At 35.4% G+C, this 22441-nt stretch overlaps 1 protein-coding gene and 1 long non-coding RNA gene across 2 annotated transcripts; both read left to right on the top strand.

Annotated features, from left to right (window-relative positions):
• The first annotated feature begins 1741 nt into the window (after positions 1-1741).
• On the top strand, positions 1742-3708 carry LOC127150448 (uncharacterized). Its single transcript, XR_007822760.1, has 3 exons — positions 1742-2059; positions 3149-3213; positions 3512-3708. It is a non-coding gene; the product is annotated as an uncharacterized LOC127150448 (long non-coding RNA).
• Positions 3709-3967: 259 nt separating this feature from the next.
• LOC107992139 (uncharacterized) lies at positions 3968-21369 on the top strand. Its single transcript, XM_051088215.1, has 8 exons — positions 3968-4116; positions 4941-5100; positions 5198-5290; positions 5377-5476; positions 17218-17280; positions 19786-20207; positions 20377-20853; positions 21066-21369. The coding sequence occupies exons 1-6, from the start codon at positions 4107-4109 to the stop codon at positions 19882-19884; spliced, it is 525 nt and encodes a 174-aa protein (XP_050944172.1). The 5' UTR covers positions 3968-4106; the 3' UTR covers positions 19885-20207; positions 20377-20853; positions 21066-21369.
• Positions 21370-22441: the final 1072 nt, after the last annotated feature.

Raw genomic sequence — 22441 nt, 5'->3', positions numbered from 1 at the left:
TCTTTATTTATGTCGTTTAAACTTTCCATCATTTTTCTTCTTTTCCTCTTCGTTTTTTTCGCTTCGATTTCTTTTCATCGTCTTTCTACTTTTCCGCTTATTTTTTTTGTTGCGATTTCTTTCCATCGTCTTTTTTCTTTTCTTTTTTTTTACGCATTTACATTTGGGTAACCAAATCTAAACGATTGTGTATAAGACTGTGTACAACAAAATAGCAAAATCTAAAAGATCGTGTATAAAGAATCTTGAAAAAAATCATTTAGATTGGAGTAGACAAATGTAAACGATCGTGTAAAAAAAAAATTAAAAGATTGTGTATAAAGAATGACCAATGACTCGATCTTCTGGTCAACAGGATGACCAATGACTCGATCTTCTGGTCGTTTACATTATGGCTGCTGAATAAGCTGGTTCTCTAGCACCTGCTCTAATATGTCTGCAACATCAAAGTGGATAAACTTTTTCTTGTCTTTCTTTAAGAGTTGTCCGTCCCTTTTCATCGCCATCATGCTTTATTTCAATTTTTGTTTCTTTTCTTTTATAGAAAGATTTTGAAGGAGTTGCATGAACAACCATAGACTCATTTATGACACTATTTATAATCTTTTTAGTGTCATCAATTTCATTGTTGTGACTCCTTATTTTTGGAACCAAGAAATCTTTTGCTTCTCTATTGGCAATACTCAATTCCATATCATGGGCACGAGTTGCCAACTCTTCAAACGTGTGAGATTTTATTTCCTGCAAAATATAAATAAGTTTCCGATGCATGCCTTGGGTGCACATCTCCATTGCAGACAATTCGGTGAGTCGATCCATATAGTCAAGACTCAGAGCTCTCCATCGGTTGATGTAGTCAATGTCTGGCTCTCCCTTTTGTTGTCTTGTCTTTGTAAGCTCCATCATGCTAACGATACATCGAGTACTGTAGAAGTGGTTGAGAAAGTCCCTTAAGCTGCTCCCAACTATCAATGGATTCAGGTTCAAGATTGGTGTACCAGTCGAAGGCATTTCCTTTGAGGGTTCAAATGAACTGTTTTACTAACAAATTCCCTCGTGTACCAGTAGTTTCACATGTTTCAATTAAATGAGCAACGTGTTGTTTTGCGTTGCCCTTTCCATCAAATTGTTGGAACTTGGGTTGTTGGTATCCATTCAACATTCTGAGATTGTCGATCCTCTTCATATATGACTTGGAATACAAAGAGAAAGTTTGAGCAGGTCCACCATATTAAGTTTTCATGGTGTTAGGTCCACCATATTAAGTTTTCATGGTGTTTGCAATCATCTCTTGCAACTGCTGAACAGATAGTGACACAATTGAGATCGAATTTTGTGGTTGACTTTCTTGCATAACTGTCTTTCCTTTGTCAGTATTCTTGAAAGTATGTGTATGACTTGATTCAGCAGCATCACGACTTTTAATGTGATTCTTCAGAGATGCAATCTCTTAATCCCTTTCACTACAAGAAAAACAACCTACCATGACAGTTCATTACAATCCAAATAGAGAGAAGAGAAGAAAAAAATGTCATAAAATGTCAAAATGTGCATTTTTGGTAGAAAAAATATTGTTTCCAGATTCTACTCTTCTATGACAGTGATTTATCCTCATAAAAGGTAAAATCATTAAATAATTTTATTGTACTCAATCTATTAAAATAAAATTTAGTTCAATTTCCCCCCAAATTAGAGCCCATCTCATGCAAACCCTTTCAACTCTCCAAAACCCGCTGACCAATCCTCTTTTTCTTTTTTCAGCATGCATGGCAAAAGCAATCCTCGTTTTCTTTTTCTTACCCCACCATCCTGTACTAGTAAGTGTCAAGCAAGAAGGAAGTACATTGAGATACCTCCCAATCAGACGAAGAAAGGCTTTACCGATAGAAGAGGCGGTGGCGGTCCTAAGAAGAAGCCTGTCTCTCGCTCTATTAAAATCGACCTCCAGTTTCCTGTCGGCGGAATCGGCTGCTACTTGAAGAATGGTTGTTACTCTCAACGAGTCAGAATCGGCGCTCTGGTTTACCTTGCTATTGTGCTTGAGTGCCTCCCTGCTGAGGTGAATCTATAATACTACTTCGTTCTTCTCAGTTTGTCACTTTCGATTTACTTAATTTAGGGTTTCTTTTTTATGTTTATGTTGGAGGATTTTACATGTTTTGATTGTGTGTATGAAATCTGATCGTTTATTCAATGGATTATATGCTTGGAAGGAATTTACATCAAAACTTTCTAATCATATAAAAGTTTGTCGAACTATAATTTGTGAAATACCAAAAGAAGCCGAACAAGTTCTCCATTTCTTCCTTGAAAGAATGGACCAACAATTGATAGAAAAACATCCATATTTAGCTTCTCCTTTTTGTATTCAATAGTATGAGCTTTCCAACAAATAACTGTCCTTTTTTCTAGCCTTGTTGGTTATTGTTTTACATAAAATTTAACTACTTGAATTTTCCAACCTTCCATCCTCTCATGCCAGATATCCTCCCTTGAAAATATTTTAAATGCCCTTGGAATAATTTTATAATATTGGTTTATGATGGAAGTGCACAAGTATCAATAGGTAATATCGTTAGAAATAGTAGAAATGACAATGTGGTGTATTTATAATTACTTACATGTTGGTTTGTGTTGAAATTTATGAAAAGACGAAGTTGGGTTTTGCTAGACAGAATTTTGAAGATGAGTTCCGTTGGAGAGATAACTCTCTTTAAATGCTATACTAGTATACTTATTCAGTTTTTCTTTTTTATTATCATACAATTTATGTATTTATTTTCTTATCCCCAGCCATAAGATTGGAATTCTTAGCAGATTTAGCTCTACTTTTATTTACTTAAATATGAGACTGTCATCCATGCTATTCCATTACCATTTTGCTATGCTATTTGTCAAGTTTAACTCAGTGCTTGTAGCTTCAAAATTTAACTCATTGCATTTTAATAGTCCAAAAGAATAGTTAATAAACTGAGATAGTTTTTTTCTTGCTAGATTTCTCAATAAAGGAATTCATGTTGGTAACGTGTGAGGTTTTTTGTATTTGTTTATCATTATTATTTGTTGTACTTCTTAAGTGGTTGGATATTAAACCTTGATGATTTTTGTTCTTCTTTGTTTTTATGTTGATTTCTATTGATTTTGGCAGTTATAACGTTTAAGGTGGGTGGTAACCAAGAATATCTGCATCATATGATTCTTCCAAGATTTTAGGTCAGTACATGTTAAACAATCTATTCTCTCCTTGTTTTCAATTTGGAAATCCTTGGGATATTGGTTTGTCTTTTTTCCTTTCTTCTGAATAAGCGACTTGTTGTCTATAGAAGTTGTCAAATTCTGTTCTTTTGGTGCCATGGTAAAATGTTATATCTTGTTATCAACTACTATGGTAGTTTTGTGGTTCTGATTTTGTGTGCAAATATATGTAATTATCTAGGGCTTCAGACCGAATTTGGATTTGCTACTCTGATACTTATCATTATGAATGATGAAATTGAGTACAATTCTACAGGTTTTGATACTATAGGCGAATGATCCTCAAGTCTAATGGCGACAAGGGATTAATGTTGGTGTTAACAAGAACAAGAAATTATCTTCAAAGCTCTTGCAGGCTGAAGTGCCACTAAGCAGACATGGAAGAAGCCATAAGCTTGCTTCAACCATTGTCAACCCCAGAAGAAGCAACAATTCTTCAAGGTCAGATGTGCCTTTCAGGGGTAGGAAAGTTGTTGCTTATGATGATATTCTCTAAATTTTTTTTAAGTTAGAAAGTTAATTACGTATGTAGATTCCAAGGTAAAATTTTGACCCCTCTACTAATTTTGGCTAAGTGTGCACCACTTTTTTTTTTTTTTGCTTGTTTTAACTAATGTTATTACATACCAAAATACGATGATTGTTAACCCACCTTTCTCTCTAGCAAATATTTGGATACCACAAATTGATTATTGATTTAGTGAAATAATTCTGAATCTTCTCATGATGTGATAACGAAGAATGTTTTGTTGGATGTGGATTTTGAAGCTCATGTGGCGGATTTTGGGGGTCCAAGGTTTTTAAAGTTTGATGCTTTTTATTCCACTAATGTTGCTGGCACTCATGGCTATATGGCTCAAGGTATGATACTTTCAATTTTCTTCCTATGATTTGATTACGATCATCCAGAATCATCACGAATCATAGAGACCAACAACTTTTGGTGTTAGACTATAAGTTGAAATAAATTTAATAGTTCATAGGCCAAGTTGATAGTGTAAATCAACTAAAGTAGCCATGGAAATTATTAACAAATATTATCGAACTGTAGCAATTTTCTTCTCTGATGCAGTGTTTGAATAAGTTAACCAACCTGTATTCATTTTATCAATAAATTGAAGACCTGGGTTTCTTTGACTGTTAATTCAACATATCATTTGAGCTCTTTTTGATTTGCAAGACTTAATTAGCTACTTTTCTTTAGTTTGTTTTTCAAATTCATGTTTAGCATAACATTTTAACAATGGTCTCTTGTGATAGTAGAGGTGTAGATGTATTAGTACTTGTTACTGTTGTGATACTAGTAGGATTGTTCAACTTGCAATGCTATGGTACTTATAGAGTTGGTTGGCTATCCTACTCTGGTTTCTTTGGAGGTATAGGCATGTTCAACATTTGGAAATATGATAAAACCATTCTAAGAGTGTAAACTCGATATTTTTCTTTGGATTGTTTTTTTTAATATCAAAGGAATAAAAGAAATTAAAAATTAAATATATAATTAATGGTTTTTTTCTATAAAAAGAAAAAGGAAAAAAAATAGAGAAAAGAAAAGAAAGGATAAAAAGGAAGGAAAAAAGAAGAAAATTTCCATTTTTCTTTTCTTCTTCTCTTTCCCTCCACCGTCAAGTTTCCCTCATCCATTTCTTCACCATTTTCTTTACCATTTCTGCACCAAATTTCAGAGGAGATTTCACAGGGTAGAAGTCTGAGAAAGAAAGAAGAAGAAGTTCAAAGATGTATGTTGAAGAAGACAAGGAGTTTGAAACATAAACTTCTATGTAGTTCACTACGCACATCTCTGGTTTTCTTATTGATTTTAAGCTACACAAACAGAATTAAGAGGTGAGGTTTAAATTTATTGAAAGCTAATTCATTATCAAACAAATTTTATGAAGAAAGCTTGAGCAAATTATGATGTTTATTAGGTTAATTTTGACAGAGAAGACAGGGCAGATTGTTTTCACGCGAAATCAGAAGATCTCTGGTTTTTTAGTACTTCAAGGTGTACCGGTGGCGTTAGGATCTATATTTGGTATGGTTAGAAAAATTATTCAATTTACTACAACTCTTATGAAGAAATAGTAAACAAAGAACGACTAAAAATAAGTTAAATTGTAGGGACAAGTTAAAGGGGTCGTGGTATACGCGATTGTTGGAGTGGTTTTGTTTCGACGGATATCTGAGTTATACACAGGGAATCAGAATTTCATGTCTTGAGGTACGTTTTAAAGGACCTCAAAATGAATAGCTTGACATAAATAAATCTCATTTTGGATAAGTATTGGAAGAGTTATGATCATTTGAATGTCATGTTGCGAATCTGGAAAATTTTGAGAAATGTGTAGAATATGGTTTTATTTCTTAAAGTTAGACTTCTTAAGCATCATCTTTAGTGAGCCATACTAAGCATAATATTTGAAGATCATAATATTTAGATTTCTAATACTCGGTTCTGGTTGTTTGACAGGCCAAGAGGAAATAGATAGGATTTACACATCAGAAAACTAGTCTTAGACTGTGAGTGACCAAAACCAGTTTTGAAAATATTTTTTTCTCCTAATTATTAATTATGATTGATTGATCTACACGTTTATTTACAAAGCTTTAAAAATCATTTAAATTCCATAATTATTTCCAAGTATGAGTTTCGAGACTAGATTTCTTAATGAAAATTTATGCTAGCACTTGATTATCGAATGTCTGGAAAGTGTTTGAACCACTGTGTTTCAAACAAAGCATGAGTTACCAAGTTTTGTTTTAAGAATTATAGCTTTTCACGAACAACCTAAGTAAGCTTGAGCTTTATGAAAGATGAAGATAGTAGACATGTTTTAATGTTTTCGTACGATTTTTCTAATGTTTCCATTAACTACATGACTAAGGTATTGAGCTCGAGGCTATGTGGTACCGTGTGCACACATGTTAGATTCTGTTGTTGATGTTGAGTGTACTCCGTAACAACGATGCTGTCGTGAGTGTTGGGTGGATCCCACTATGACAAAGACGATGGGAGTGCTGGGTAGGCTCCACTACATCGTAGAGCTTGTAAATGTTTGTTGTACTGGGTGTGCCCTACACAACGTAGATTAGTCATGTTAGTTAAAATATTTTGATATACTTGATATGCCTTGCTCGATTTCAATGATGTATGTGAGTATTTGAGGAAGCTATTATTACTATTATATGCCTTTGTTTACGACTTGTATAAACAGATTTATATGTCTAAGCTTTCACGTGCTCTTACATTTAAATTTCTAGTTTTAAACTGAGTCACTCACTGAGCTTTATAGCTTACTCTTCCAAAATGTTTTACCCACTTTCCAGGTAGAGATCGAGTTCCCGGTGCCTAATAGACTACCTTAGGCTTCTGAAGCTTCAATATCGATTGCCAGTATGTGGTTAGAGTTATTCATAGAGTTTGTTGTGTTATGATGTATATATCTTTTTATGATATAGATACTTTACAGTTTGTGTAAGCTTTAGGAGTTGCGGTTCTATAAATCTTTGTTGGTTATGTTTTGGTTAAGGTGTTTCTAGGTTTACTCGTGAAATCAGTTATTTTCGGGCTACACTTCATGTATGTTTATGATTAGTCTAGGTTCTGCTGTATTGTGTTGCATGCATAATAGTTTTTATACTAGATTAGCAAGTTTATCACGTTAATGATTTCAGCAGAGTCAATAGATATCAGTAGAGAAAAGTGTTATCGGTCGGCTTCAACCGTCTTTCGGTCTAAGCTAGCAGGTAGTCCGGGAGGGGATGTAACAACTTGGTATTAGAGTAGTTTGCTCCATGGGAATTAAGATAAAGCAGTTAGCTCTAAGAAGAAACTGGAAAGTAAATAGTTGGAAGTCAAGTTAGCTTAGAGGGAACTAGTGGAGTATGGTCTAAGTAATGGTAGAAGTAAGTCCAGTTATGATTAACATGTGAGTAGACATTTAGTATCATGCATTTGAGTTAAGTATCTATAGTATGTCTAATGTGTTGACATATTATAGGAGTCATGCCACCACGTACTAGCAGACGACGCAGGCAGAATCAGGACGAGATGCAAGGTCCTACCCAAGGTCAGTCTGTAGGGGAATCTAGTACCCCAAGAGTTCAGGTTAGGGTAAGAAAGGAGCGGTTTGCGAGAACTGCACAGGAGATAGGAAGGCCAGAGAGAGCAGAGCCTAGTGATCTAGAAAAGGCATATGGAATTGAACGGCTGAAGAAGTTAAGGGCTACAGTGTTTAACGGGTTCTATAGATCCAACTGATGTAGAGGATTGGTTGAATATGCTCGAAAAATGTTTTGACGTGATGAATTGTCCTGAGGAATGAATGGTTAGATTGGCCACATTTTTGTTACAGAAGGAGGCTGAAGGATGGTGGAAATCCATATTAGCTAGACACAGTGATACACATACTTTAGGCTGGCAGACATTTTGAGGCATATTTGAAGATAAGTATTATCCCAGCACATACTGCGAGGCCAAGAGGGATGAGTTTCTAGGGTTGAAACAAGGATCACTTTCAGTGGCTAAGTACGAGAGAAAGTATACTGAGCTTTCATGGTATGCTGATGTTGTTGTGGCATCTGAGAGTGACAGGTTTCGAAGGTTTGGAAGAGGGTTGCATTTTGAAATACGTACCCTAGTTACAGCCATTGCTAAGTGGATAGATTTTTCTCAATTAGTAGAGACTGCCCTTCGCGTGGAGCAGAGTATAACATAAGAGAAGTCGGCAGTGGAGCTTCGTCATGGGGCTTCAATAGCTAGCAGGTTTAGAGGTCGTGAGCAGCGAAGGTTCACACTTAGGGTAAATATTTCAGGCCGTCAAGAGTTTAAGAGTCGGTCTAGAGGCCAAGCATCGAGGAACATGAGTTATGGTAGTGTTTTTCAGAGACAGAGCCAGAGAATACCTAGTCAATCCACTAGATCGACAGTAAGATCACAGCCAGCTCAAGAGTCCGTTGCTAGTACAGTCAGGCGAACCGCATGCACAAGTTGTGGTAGGAACCATCGGGGTCAGTGTTTAGTGGGTGCCGGTGTGTGTTACCATTGTGAATAGCCAGGACATTTCAAGAAAGATTTCCCGCAGTTGAACATGACAGTTCAGAGAGATCAGGGAGTTGGGTCCCAGACAGTTAAGCAACCGAGAGTTTCAGTGGTTCCAATAAAGGGCCCCAATGGTGCAAGGCAAAATGGAGTTGTTGGAAGACCCATGCAATAGGGAAATGTCTATGCTATGACTCAACAAGAAGCGGAGGATACACCAGACGTTATTACTGGTACGATTCTTATTTGTAGTGAACCTGCAGTTGTTTTATTTGATCTAGGTGCTACGCATTCCTTTGTTTCTAGTATATTTCTGACTAAGCTGAATAGGATGCTAGAGCCTTCTTTATTTGAGGGGTTAGCTATATACACTCCAGTTGGTTATGTTTTAATTGTCAATAAAGTCTTGCGTAATTGTGAAGTTTTAGTAGAAGATATCAGTATGCTAGTGAACTTGATACCACTAGAGTTACAAAAGTTAGATGTAATTTTGGGAATGGATTTCTTATTTGCTCATTATGCATCTATGGATTGCCATAGTAAGGAAGTGGTTTTAAGAAAACCAGGCTTTGCTGAAGTGGTTTTTAGAGGTATGAGGAAGGTTGTTCCTAGGAGTTTAATCTCAGTTTTGAAAGCTGAGAAATTGTTAAGGAAAGGTTGCACAACATTTCTTGCACACGTGGTAGTAGTGTAGAGAGAAAAGCTGAAGCCAGAAGATGTTCCTATGGTGAAAGAGTTTCTTGATGTATTTCCAGATGATCTGTCAGGTTTGCCACCTTATAAAGAGATTGAGTTCACTACTGAATTGTTACTAGGAACAACACCTATTTCACAGGCACCGTATAAAATGGCTCCGAGCGAGCTTAAAGAATTGGAGGTGCAATTACAAGAACTGGTTGACAAGGGATACATCAGGCCTAGTGTATCGCCTTGGGGAGCACCAATGCTATTTGTGAAAAGCATAGATGGTACTCTTAGATTATGTATTGATTATAGACAGTTAAACAAGGTTACAATATGTAACAAGTATCCTTTACCACACATCGATGACTTATTTGATCAGCTAAGAGGAACAACATTGTTCTCTAAGATTGACTTAAGATCAGGATACCACCAGTTGAAGGTTAAAGAATCAGATATTCCTAAGACAACATTCAGAACGAGGTATGGGCACTATGAGTTCTGAGTTATGCCATTCGATTTAACGAATGTGCCAACGGTTTTCATGGATCTCATGAACAAGATATTCCATCAGTATTTAGATCAGTTTGTGATCGTGTTCATTGATGATATACTAGTTTCGGTTGACAGGGAATCCCATGAGGAACAACTGAGGATTGTTCTACAAACTCTACGTGATAAACAGTTGTACGCTAAGTTCAGCAAATGTGAGTTCTGATTGGAACAAGTAGTATTCTTGAGTCATGTAGTTTCAGCAAAAGGAGTTAGTGTCGATCCACGAAAAGTGGAAGCGATTGTCAATTGGGAAAGACCAACCAGTGTGACAGAAGTACGTAGTTTCCTGGGTTTGGCAAAATACTATAGGCATTTTATTGAAGATTTCTCACAATTGGCATTTCCCTTGACAGCTTTAACAAGGAAGAATGCTAAGTTTGAGTGGTCAGATAAATGCGAACAAAGTTTTCAGGAATTGAAGAAGAGATTAGTCACAACACCTATTCTGGCATTCCCTGTAATAGGGAAGGACTATGTGATTTATTGTGACGCTTCGAGCCAAGGATTAGTGTAAACCCAATATTTTCTTGGTTTAATTTCTTTAAATGTGGAAAAAAAAGAAAAGAAAAGAAAATGGAAATTAAGTGTGTGTGTGTCTATATATATATATATATATATATATATATATATATATATATATATTTAATGGTTTTATTAAGTAAAATAAAGAAAAAAGAAAAGAAAGGATAAAAGGAAAAAAAAGAGAAGAAAATTTTCATTTTTCTTTTCTTCTTCTTCTCTTTCCTTCACCGCCAAGCTTTTTCTTCAATAATTCTTATCCATCTTCCATTTTTCCTTCTTCAAATTACAGAGAAAATTTAAGAGAGAGTTTGGAAGGAAGAAGAATAGGAATTTTACTAGAGTTTTGAGGTTGAAGAAGAGAAGGAGAACTCAAGCAAAGTGTATCCATGGGAGAATCTTGGTTCATTCTGCACATCACTGGTTTTTAATTCGGTTTGAACTCTTCAAAAGATATTAAGAGGTGAGGTTTAAATTTACTGAAAGATACTTCATTTTCAAGCAAATTTTAAGAAGAAAGTTTGAGCAAATTCGGATGTTCATTGGGTGATTTTTGATGAAGAAAACAGGGTAGCTGGTTTTGACGCGAATTTAGGATGTCTCTGGTTTTTCTTGTATTGCTGAGAGTACCAGTAGAATTAGGATCTCTATTTGGTATGGTTGGAAAGCTTATTCAATTTACTACAACGTTTATGAAGAAATTGTGAGCTAAATATGATTGGAAGTAAGCTTAATTTCAGAAACAAGTTAGGGGATAGCAGAAGACTCTATTTTTAAACTCTCTATATTTCGGGCCATTTCTGTAGCAATCTGTTGGGAATCGTATTTTCTTTCCTTCAAGTAAATTATAGAAGACATGAAAATAAATATTGTGATATAAAGAACACTCATTTTGGTTAAGTATTGAGGGAGTTATAGTCATTTGAAGTTTATGTTAGAAATCTGAAAATTTCAGAGAGTTGTTGAAATAGGATTTTATTTCTTAAGCTTTGTTTTCGTGAGCGTCATCTTTAGTGCGACATGTTATGTATATCTTTAGAAAACTAGAATGTTTAGATTTCTAATACTCGGTTGGGTTGTTGGCAAGTTGAGAAGAATTAAACTGAGCTTACAAACCAAGGATCTAGCTCAAGACTGTGAGTGACAAAATCAATTTTGAAATATTTTCCATAATTGTTATTTATGATTGAATGCGATAAATGTTTATTTACGAAGCCATGAAAGGTATTTGAATTTCATGACTATTTTCAAGTATACATTTGGAGACTAGATTTCTTAGTGAAATTTATGCTAGCACGTGGATCTTAAATGTTTGGAAAGTATTTAAACCACAATGTTTTAAGCAAAGCATGAATTAGTAAGAAGTTTTGTTTTAAGAACTACAGTTTTCCACGAAAGAGCTGAGTAAAGTTTGAGCTTTGTGTAAGATTTATAAGTAGGCATATTTTAATATTTTTAGATGATTTATGAAATTTTTCATTAACTACTGACTGAGATCTTGAGCCTAAGGCTAGAGATTACCGTGTGCACACTGGTTAGATTCCGTTGTTGACGTTGAGTGAACTCCGTGACAACGATGCTGTCGTGAGTGTTGGGCGGACCCCACTACAACAAAGACGATGGGAGTGCTGGGCGGGCCCCACTACATCGTAGAGCTTTTAAACGTTGTTGTACTGGGTGTACCCTACACAACGTAGATTTGTCATATTAGTTAAAATATTTCGATATACTTGATATACCTTGCTAGATTTCAATGACGTATATGCTGAGTATTTGAGAAAACTATTCTTACTACTATACGTTTACATTTACGACTTGTATAAACAGATTTATATGTGTAAAGTTTTCACGTGCTCTTATCTTTAAATTTATAGTTTTAAAATGAGTCACTCACTGAGTTTTATAGCTTACCTTTCCAAAATGTATTACACACTTTCCAGGTAGAGATCGAGTTTTCGGTGCCTTATAGACTGCCTTAGTCTGTTGAAGCTCCGTTATCGATTGCCAGTACGTGTTTCGAGTTGGGCATAGAGTCTATTGTGTTATGATGTATATCCACCCTTGTATGTTTTAGATACTCCACAGTTTGTATAAGCTTTAGGAGCTGCAGTTGTGTAAATTTTTGTTGGTTATGTTTTGGTTAACGTGTCTCTAGGTTTACTTGTGAAATTAGTTATTTTCGAGATACATTTTATGATGTATATGATTAGTCTAGGATTCGTTGCATTGTGTACATGTATAATAGTTTATATACTAGATTGGTAAGTTCATCACATTAAAGTTTTAAGTAGAGTCGACAGATATAGGTCAAGAAAATTGTTGTCGGTCGGCTTCGCGCCGTCTTTCGGTCTAATGTAGTTCGGGAGTGGGGTGTGACAATTAGGTTGTGTGCTTATGCAAGATGGAAACGTAATAGCTTGTGCTTCAAGGCAGTTGAAGACGCATGAGTGTAATCACCCTACCCATGATCTTAAGCTAGCGGCAGTTGTTTTAACATTGAAGATCTGGAGACATTATTTGTTTGGAGAAAAGTGCCATATTTTCACTGATCATAAGAGTCTGAAGTATATTTTTGATCAGAAAGAGCTAAATCTGAGACAAAGGCGATGGCTAGAACTGATTAAAGATTATGATTGTACTATAGAGTATCATCCAGGTAAGGCTAACGTAGTAGCGGATGCATTAAGTTGGAAGTCAAGACTTCCGAAGAGTGCTTTGTGTGGTATTTGAGCAGCTTTGTTAAGTGAGTTAAGAGGTTCCAAGGCAGTAGTGACTGCAGAGGATTTAGGTAGTCTCTTAGCTCAATTTCAGGTCCGATCTTCTCTAGTAGCTAAGATTGTGAGAAGACAGTGAGAGGACAATAATTTACAAAAGAAGCTTGGAAAATCCAAGCAAGGCTTAGAGGAGGTGTTTAAGTTGAGAACAGATGGAGCCATTGTTAAACAGGGAAGATTATGTGTTCCGAATGTCAGTGAGCTTAAGGATGCTATTCTAGAAGAAGCTCACAGTTCAGCTTATACTATGCATCCAGGTAGCACCAAGATGTACAAAACTTTAAAGAACACTTATTGGTGGCCTGGAATGAAGCAAGAGATAGTTGAATATGTTGATAGATGTTTGATTTGTAAACAGGTTAAACCAGTGAGACAGAGGCCAGGAGGATTACTTAATCCTTTGTCACTGCCAGAGTGGAAATGAGAGCATATTACTATGGATTTTCTATTTAGATTACCTCGTACATCCAGTGGACATGATGGTATATGGGTAATAGTAGACAGACTCACCAAGACGGTATGATTTATACTATTTAAAGTGACATATACGTTAGACCAGCTAGCTAGATTATATGTCGATAAGATTGTGAGTCAGTATGGAGTATTAGTGTCCATAGTTTCAGATAGGGATCCAAGGTTTACTTCTAAATTTTGGCCTAGTTTGCAGAAAGCAATGAAAACAGGGCTAAAGTTTAGTAAATCATTTCATCCTCAGACAGATGGTCAGTCTGAGAGGACCATCCAAACTTTAGAGGACATATTAAGAGCATGTGTCCTTCAATTTAAGGGAAGTTGGGATACCCACTTGCCACGTATGGAGTTTGCTTATAATAATAGCTATCAGTATCGGTATGGCACCATATGAAGCCTTATACGGCAGACCATGCATAACTCTTGTGTGCTGGAATGAAGTGTGAGAGCGAAAGCTAGTAGGTCCTAATTTGGTTTAGATTACGACAAACAATATTAAGTTAATCAGAGAAAACCTGAAAACAGCCCAAGATCGATACAAAAGTTATGCGAATAGGTGACGAAAAAACTTGAATTCCAAGTTGAAGATCAACTTTTCTTGAAGTTATCTCCATGGTGAGATGTTATTTGTTTTGGAAGGAAAGGTAAGTTAAGTCCTAGATATATTGGACCATATCAAATAGCAGAACGAGTGGGACCAGCAGGGTATAAACTTGAGTTGTCAATAGAACTTGCTCGAATACATGATGTTTTTCATGTATCCATGTTAAGGAAATATATACCAGACCTATCACATGTGTTGTGAGAGCAACCAGCTGAATTGAAAGAAGATTTCAGTTATGATGAAGAACCAGTTCAGATTCTCGACAGAAAGGAACAAGTTTTGAAAAACAAGACGATTCCACTCATAAAGGTTTTGTGGAGACATCACGGAGTGGAGGACGCAACTTGGGAACCAGAAGATCAGATGAAGAAGAGATACCCAATACTTTTTAGTTAAAGACATCTAAATTTCGAGGACGAAAATTTTTAAGGAGAAGGTAAGATGTAAATCCGATATTTTTCTTTGGATTTTTTTAATATCAAAGGAACAAAAGAAATTGGAGGAATAAAAGAAATTGGAAATTAAGTATATAATTAATGTTTTTTTTCTATAAAAAGAAAAAGGAAAAAAAAAAGAGAAGAAAAGAAAGGATAAAAAGGAAGGAAAAAAGAAGAAAATTTCCATTTTTCTTTTCTTCTTCTCTTCCCTCCACCGCCAAGTTTCCCTCATCCATTTCTTCACCATTTTCTTCACCATTTTTGCACCAAATTTCAGAGGAGATTTCAAAGGGTAGAAGTCTGAGAAAGGAAGAAGAAGGTCAAAGATCTATGTTGAAGAAGACAAGGAGTTTGCAAGACAAACATCTCTATAGTTCACTAAGCACATCTCTGGCTTTTTATTGATTCCGAGCTACACAAACAGAATTAAGAGGTGAGATTTAAATTTATTGAAATCTAATTCATTATCAAACAAATTTTATGAAGAAAGCTTGAGAAAGTTTTGATGTTTATTAGGTTAATTTTGACAGAGAAGACGGGACAGATTGTTTTCATGCGAAATCAAGAGATCTCTGGTTTTTTTAGTATTTCAGGATGTATCGATAGAGTTAGGATCTCTATTTGGTATGGTTGGAAAGCTTATTCAATTTACTATAAAACTTATGAAGAAATCATGAACCAAAAACGACTAAAAATAAGTTAAATTGTAGGGACAAGTTAAAGGGATCGTGGTATACGCGATTGTTGGAGTGGTTCTGTTTCGACGGATATCTGAGATTATACAAAGTGAATCAGAATTTCATGTCTCTAGGTAAGTTTTAGAGGACCTCAAAATGAAGATTTTGACATGAAAAAAAAATCTCATTTTGGATAAGTATTGGAAGAGTTATGATCATTTGAATGTCATGCTGCGAATATGGAAAATTTTGAGAAATGTGTGGAATATGGTTTTATTTCTTAAAGTTAGACTTCTTAAGCATCATCTTTAGTGAGCCATATCAATCATAATATTTGAAGATCATAATATTTAGGTTTCAAACACCTTGTTCTGGTTGTTTGACAGGCTAAGAGGAAATTGGTCAGATTTACACATCAGAAAACTAGTCTTAGACTGTGAGTGACCAAAACCAGTTTTGAAAATATTTTTTTCTCCTAATTATTAATTATGATTGACTGATCTACATGTTTATTTAAAAATCTTTAAAAATCATTTAAATTCCATGATTATTTTCAAGTATGAGTTTCGAGACTAGATTTCTTAATGAAAATTTATGCTAGCACATGATTATCGAATGTCTGAAAAGTTTTTGAACCACTGTGTTTCAAACAAAGCATGAGTTACCAAGTTTTATTTTAAGAACTATAGCTTTTCACGAACAACCTAAGTAAGCTTGAGCTTTACAAAAGATGAAAATAGCAGACATGTTTTAATGTTTTCGTACGATTTTTCTGATGTTTCCATTAACTACATGATTGAGGTGTTGAACCCGAGGCTATATTGTACCGTGTGCACATAGGTTAGATTTCGTTGTTGATGTTGAGTGTACTTCGTAACAACGATGCTGTCGTGAATGCTGAGCTGGCCCCACTACGACAAAGACGATGGGAGTGCTAGGCAGGCCCGACTATATCGTAGAGCTTGTAAACGTTTGTTGTACTGGGTGTGCCCTACACAACGTAGATTTGTCATGTTAGTTAAAATATTTTGATATACTTGATATGCCTTGCTAGATGTCAATGACGTATATACTGAGTATTTGAGGAAGCTATTATTACTATTATATGTCTATGTTTACGACTTGTATAAATAGATTTATATGTGTAAGCTTTCACGTGCTCTTACCTTTAAATTTCTAGTTTTAAACTGAGTCACTCACTGAGCTTTATAGCTTACCCTTCCAAAATGTTTTAACCACTTTCCAAGTAGAGATCGAGTTCTCGGTGTTTGATAGACTGCCTTAGTCTGCTGAAGCTTCGGTATTGATTGCCAGTACGTGGTTAGAGTTGTGCATAGAGTATGTTGTGTTATGATTTATATCTTTGTATGATGTAGATACTCTACAGTTTGTGTAAGATTTAGGACCTGCGGTTGTATAAACCTTTGTTGGTTATGTTTTGATTAAGGTGTCTCTAGGTTTACTCATGAAATCAGTTATTTTCTGGCTACACTTCATGTATGTTTATGATTAGTCTAGGTTCTGTTGTGTTGTGTTGCATGTATAATAGTTTTTATACTAGATTAGCAAGTTTATCACGTTAATGATTTCAGTAGAGTCGACAGATATCGGTAGAGAGAAGTGTTGTCCGTCGGCTTCACACCGTCTTTCGATTTAAGCTAGCAGGTAGTCTGGGAGGGGGTGTGACAAAGAGCCTTTTCACTTGTGTATATTTTTCTCTATTTTATTCATCATGTTCCATAGCAAGCATTTCATTACATCTTTTGTTCATATATGATGAATGATGATTAGTTTTATATCAACTTATTCCCTCTTCCATGTACATTTCATCTTCCAAGGCGATTTAGGTTACTATCTTCAAAAGAAAGGTCGTTTATCTCCATCTAAAGCCTTGAGATTTGCCGTCGATGTTGCTAGAAGTTATGTTTTTCTTATATCTTATTTTAGCATTTATAAATTTATGATACTAATTTCTTTTATAAAATCTCGTATTGAGCTGACACTTTGTAGATCTCTCAACTTTGAGTGACATTTTATGTGAGCCTCAAATGGCTTTCTTATAGTCAAGCATTTTTATATTCTATACTCTTATAACTTATAATACATTTCCTTTCTATTTTCGAACATTCTAGTAATATTTTGTATCCTATCAGGAGACTTAATCTTCTATATTGTAACTTTATGTAAGTCTTTTTATTATCAGGGGAATGAAGTATCTTCAAGAATGCAAACCAGATCAAATTATCCACTATGGTCTAAAGCCAAAGTAAGGCAACCATATTCAAAAGTCAGTCTCGAGATGATAGTTGCTTTAATTTGAGATTTAGTTTGCATCATAGACGTATTCTTTTTTAATTATGGAAGTTTTTGTAAGGTGCCAGAAATATTTTGCTAGATAATGGAGGACAACTTAAAGTGTAAGCCCTCATTCCATTCTCCTTTTATTTATATTAATATTTTCTAAATTGTGAAAAATAAGTTTAAATCCAATTTCCAATTTTTTAAGGTTGAATTGTTGTGATAAGGAAATTGGAACAATTTTAGTTTGGAATAAGACTTGGAAATTAAGTGTTAAAATGATGGAAAATATAAGAAAATGGCCAAAGTAGAAGTATAATGTTAAGTTGGGGGCATTATGGTCATTTCTCACTATTACTATCATTATTATCTTCTTTTTTTTTCCCTTTTAGTGGGGTTTTTTTAAAAAATAAATAAATAAACAACTAAATTTCTTCTTCTTCTTCTCCAAATCATGAAGCCCCTTTCCCCTCTCTAGAAACCTTTTCCGCTCACTGCTTCTCTTTTTCTCCTCTAGTCGACGCCACCATCAGCCACCCCCTTGTGACGTTTGACTCGCTGGCCAACATAACCCAGTCGAAGTAGACGTTCATATCTTCTTCTTCGTGCGTTAGTCACAGCGTGGCTCGCAGACCCCTATCAACTGTCGCCACGCTGCCCATTTAGTTGAACGACAACCACACCATGTCGAACCCTTCGTGGGTCATGATTTGAAGTCTTTGGGCTCAATCGAAGTCATTCTTCAAGTCAAACCGCTATCAACTTCATTCTTTTCCAACTCTTTGTCATTGAAACTAATTTTTGGGTAAATCTTCTTTATTCTAGTTGGATTTCTTGATGAGTTTTAATTACCCATTAAACTTCGACTTGATTTTCATGATACCCATTACATTTTAATGCTAGATTTGGGTTTTAAAGGAGTTCCTATCCAGCAGTTCGAAAGCTCGAAATTAGGCATTTGGCACAGCTTGGGTAAGATTTTAAGCCTTTTGGAGTCAATCTTGAGTACCCATCTAATCTTAGTAATAGTATTGACTAAACCACGGTGGTGGATGCTTGATTTTGAACTTAGAAGGTGGTTAGGATGTTGCCCATTGAAGTTAAAAGTACTTTAATTAGTTCTTGGCAAGTTTTGGAGTTTATTAAGTAAATTTTCTTCGAGTTCTTACATACCCATTGTATCTAAGCATTAAGATTAGATTACTCATAAGACTCGGGTTTTAAAGTTAAGTGTTAGAGGTCAAGAAGGGACTTTCTTCTAACTTTAGAGTTTTGTTTAGGTGTTGTGTATATAAGCTTCGAACACACAATGGTTTTAGATCCTATATTTGAATTTAGAAAGGCGTTAACGTGTTATCAAGGCGATTTTGACAAGCTTTTGATAAGGTTGTAGATAAATTTAGTGGGTTCTCTCATAGTTCTTAAATACCCATATTGTTTTGTATGAGGAATTGAAGATTTAGAGAACTTGGAAGCATTGATCAACATGGTGAAGGTTGTTTTAAATGAGTTTGGGTAAGTTTCTAAGTTATTTATTTGTTAGTGTTGTATTGAGATTGTTAATGGATCTAAACCTCTAAGGTATGAATATTGAAAAAAGATGACTTAAGTTTGGGTGCTTGTGGCGTTAAGAGTTTAAATTGAAGTTTAAGGGTCCAAAAGTGAAATTTTAGCCTAAATTAAAGCACTTGGGGAATAGTTCAATCTAAATCTTAGGAAGTGCTCAAGGTTGTTGGTCTTGTGTGATATAATGGATATAAAATCCTAAAACATCATTAATAATGGAGATAAAAGTGTACCCACATAAAAGACCCGTTAAGCTTGAACTAAGTTGAACGCTTATTGTGTTAAGTAATTAGACTTCAAGTCTAAGGATTCGTAGGTGAAAAGTCTAGTCTAATCTAAGGCAAATTGAGAATTTAGGGACCTTAGAAACATAAAATAGTTGAGTTGGTCTTATGAAGTGACTTAAAGATTGTTGCGTCGTCTTGCTTTGTGAAGCTAACTGATAGACCTTAATCTTTGCTTCAGGCCAAATTGAGGTGGGAAAAGTGTATAATCCTGGGGGATCGAGTCATTGATAGTGAGTGGTTATTTTCAAATATTTTCGTTATAAATTTAAATATGTCATTATAGTACACTGTAATTGTGACGATTACTTGATGATTGTTTTATGCTCTATATGTCAAAAGTATTTTCAAATATGAATTTTGGTATTCCATGAACTCTTGTATTTCAGAATTGTGGTTGAAACCAACTTACTAAGCAAGTTCAAGATGACAACCGATTTTTAAAATCTTCATTGATTTATAACTAGATTTGAATAAGTTCTAAAAGGATGTATCGATTGCTAAAGATCGAAAATGATTTGAAATGTGTTTCTAACCATGTTTGGTTTTGAACTTTAAACATGTGATGTTTATGAAATAATGTTGGTGATTTCCCTAAAGGCTACGTGAATGTGTTTCCATAGCGTTACCTATGGTTATCAGGGGATTTCAAGACTGAAAGAGGCCGTGACAGGAGATCCGAAAACCTGAACATAAGCAAGGATGTGGATGGAGGATGGTGATGTGGCTTCAGGCCTAGCTTAACCCGTGGTGGGTGGCTCTATGTGCATATAGAAGCAGATATGGATGTTGTTACTATGGTAGGTGCTAAGTTTACGTGAGCTCTGTTTGGCAGCATGTTTTCTTGTGGATATGGAGCACGTGTGAGCTAATCTCGGGCCGTATACTTAGTATGCTATCATGGTTGGATTAGATTGGTTGGAGGTTGCCATCGTGACAGGTACTAAAGATGCGTGAGCTAATTTTGGCTGCATGATTCTTTGTCATGTGCAAGCTATCTTTGGCCGTACCTTTAGATGTCTTACCATGGTTGGATCGACTACAGGTTGTTGAAGGACTGATGGCTATGAGTTAATGGCGTTTTCAATTAATATTTTATTACTAATGCATATTTACAGTTTTTCTCTTAAAGTATATTTTACGAGCTTTACATTTAAGAAACTTGCCACTCACAGAGTATTCGACTTACGTTTTTAATGTTTTCTCCCCCCCAGGTAGAGATCAAATGTTGCCCCCTCTCGGACCACCTGCTGTCTTAGACCCGAAAGACGGTGTGAAGCCAACAGACATCGTCTCCTTTAACGATCCCTGCTGACCCTACTGAACGTTAAGCCCGATAAACATACCAATCTTAGATATAGAATATTCAACATAGAACACCACACAGAGGAAACCACGAAAACTTTCCCAACATACATAAGATGCAGCCCTGACATCACTTGGTTTGTAAAATAACCTGATATAAACATCACGACCAAAACCTATACAACTAGAGTTTTATAACCATGACCTCCAGGACGATATTATTTAAACCTTACAAAACATTTCAACAATGACAGACTCAAATTACAACTCCAACCAGAGTTTGATTCGGAACTTTCAGCAGACGTTGGCAGTGTATCAGGCACCGGGAGCTCAATCTCTACCTGAAAAGTGGGAAACATTTTGAAAAGAATGAGCTACGAGGCCCAGTGAGTGACTAAATTTAAAACTCTAAATACGGACATCGAAACATGTGATAAACCTTTAGACGTATAAATATGTTCAAACAAAGCATTTAACATAAACGTGTAATAAATAAGGCTTTCTAAGATATCTTCCAAGTTCATCATAAAAAAAAATCTAACAGGCATAACAAGTACATCAAACGTTTTAACTAACATGATCGATCTACGTGGTGTAGGGCACGCCCAGTACAACCAACGTTTACTAGTGCTACGATGTAGTGGGGCTCGCCCGACACTCCCATCGTCTTTGTCGTAGTGGGGCCCACCCAGCACTCACGACAGCATCGTTGTCACGGAGTACACTCAACATCGACAACGGAAATCTAACCTGTGTGCACACGTTACCATATAGCCTCAGGCTCAATATCTTAGTCATGTAATCAATGGAAAGCTCCACGAAGTCACATGAAAACATTTAAACATGCCTGTTTATCGTTATCTTTTGTAAAACTCAAGTTTATTCAGTTTGCTCGTGAAAAACTTTAAATCATTTTACAAATATTTGCTAACACATGCTTTACTTTAAAAGATATCGTTTCAACTACTTTTCATTAAGCCATTAGCCACGTGCTCGAATATGACCCTCATTAGAAAATCTAAGCTCAAAACTCATGTTTGAAACCGTTCACAAAAACATGTATCATTCATAGAAAAACATGTAAAAAATGTAATTATGAACAACTGTTTAATAACATTTTAGAAATTGTTTTGTCACTCACAGTCTTATCTAGTTTCCCAGTTTGTAGACTCGGCTTATTTCCTCTTGGCCTGTCAACAACCAAAATCGAGCATTAGAATCATAGATAGGTTTTGCCCTTCCATGCTCATGAATTTCTAAACAATTAGATTAAGAATCACATTACAACCCACATTTCCAGATTTTTCAGATTCGATGTCCTAACTTCAAACACCCATAACTTCCTCAAAACTTAACCAAAATTAATGCAATACACATAAAAAAACTTCATTTTCGAACACTCTACAACTTACTTGAAGAAATGAAAATGAGATTCTCAACCAATTCGTCCAGAATTGCCCCGAACACAGACAATACAGAATTCGAGGTTCTCTACCACTCCTTATCTATCTCTTGCAATTAACCCCACTTAAAGTCATTTTTGGCTCCCCAAATTTTCATGAAAGTTTTAAGATATTGAATAAACTTTCTAACTATACCAAATAGAGCTTCTGATTCGACTTGTGAACTTCCAGACTACTCAAAGCATCAGAGAACACCAGAAATTCTCCTAGTTTGTTCGAAAATTTTGTGCTCTGTTTTTCATTTCAAAAACCATTAACTTCTCATACTATTCAGCTCACGCTTCCTTCATAAAATTTATTGGAAAATGAAATAAATTTCAAGAAAATCAAACTTCACCTCTTAGTTCCTTCTAGATAGCTCAAACCGAACAAAACAACTAGAGGTTGACAGTTGCACCCAGATTCTGAAATGGTTGGCTTTGCATGAACTCTTTCCTATCTTCTTCAACCTCAAACCACGAAATTCTTCTTCTTCTTCTTCTTCGTTCACTCTCTCCTCAAAGTGCTCTGA

The sequence above is a fragment of the Cucumis melo genome, chromosome 8 (genome assembly GCF_025177605.1).
Source record: "Cucumis melo cultivar AY chromosome 8, USDA_Cmelo_AY_1.0, whole genome shotgun sequence".
Classification (NCBI taxonomy): Eukaryota; Viridiplantae; Streptophyta; class Magnoliopsida; order Cucurbitales; family Cucurbitaceae; genus Cucumis; species Cucumis melo.
The sequence above is the reverse complement of the archived record's forward strand: the minus strand, read 5'-3'. Positions and strand labels throughout refer to the sequence as shown.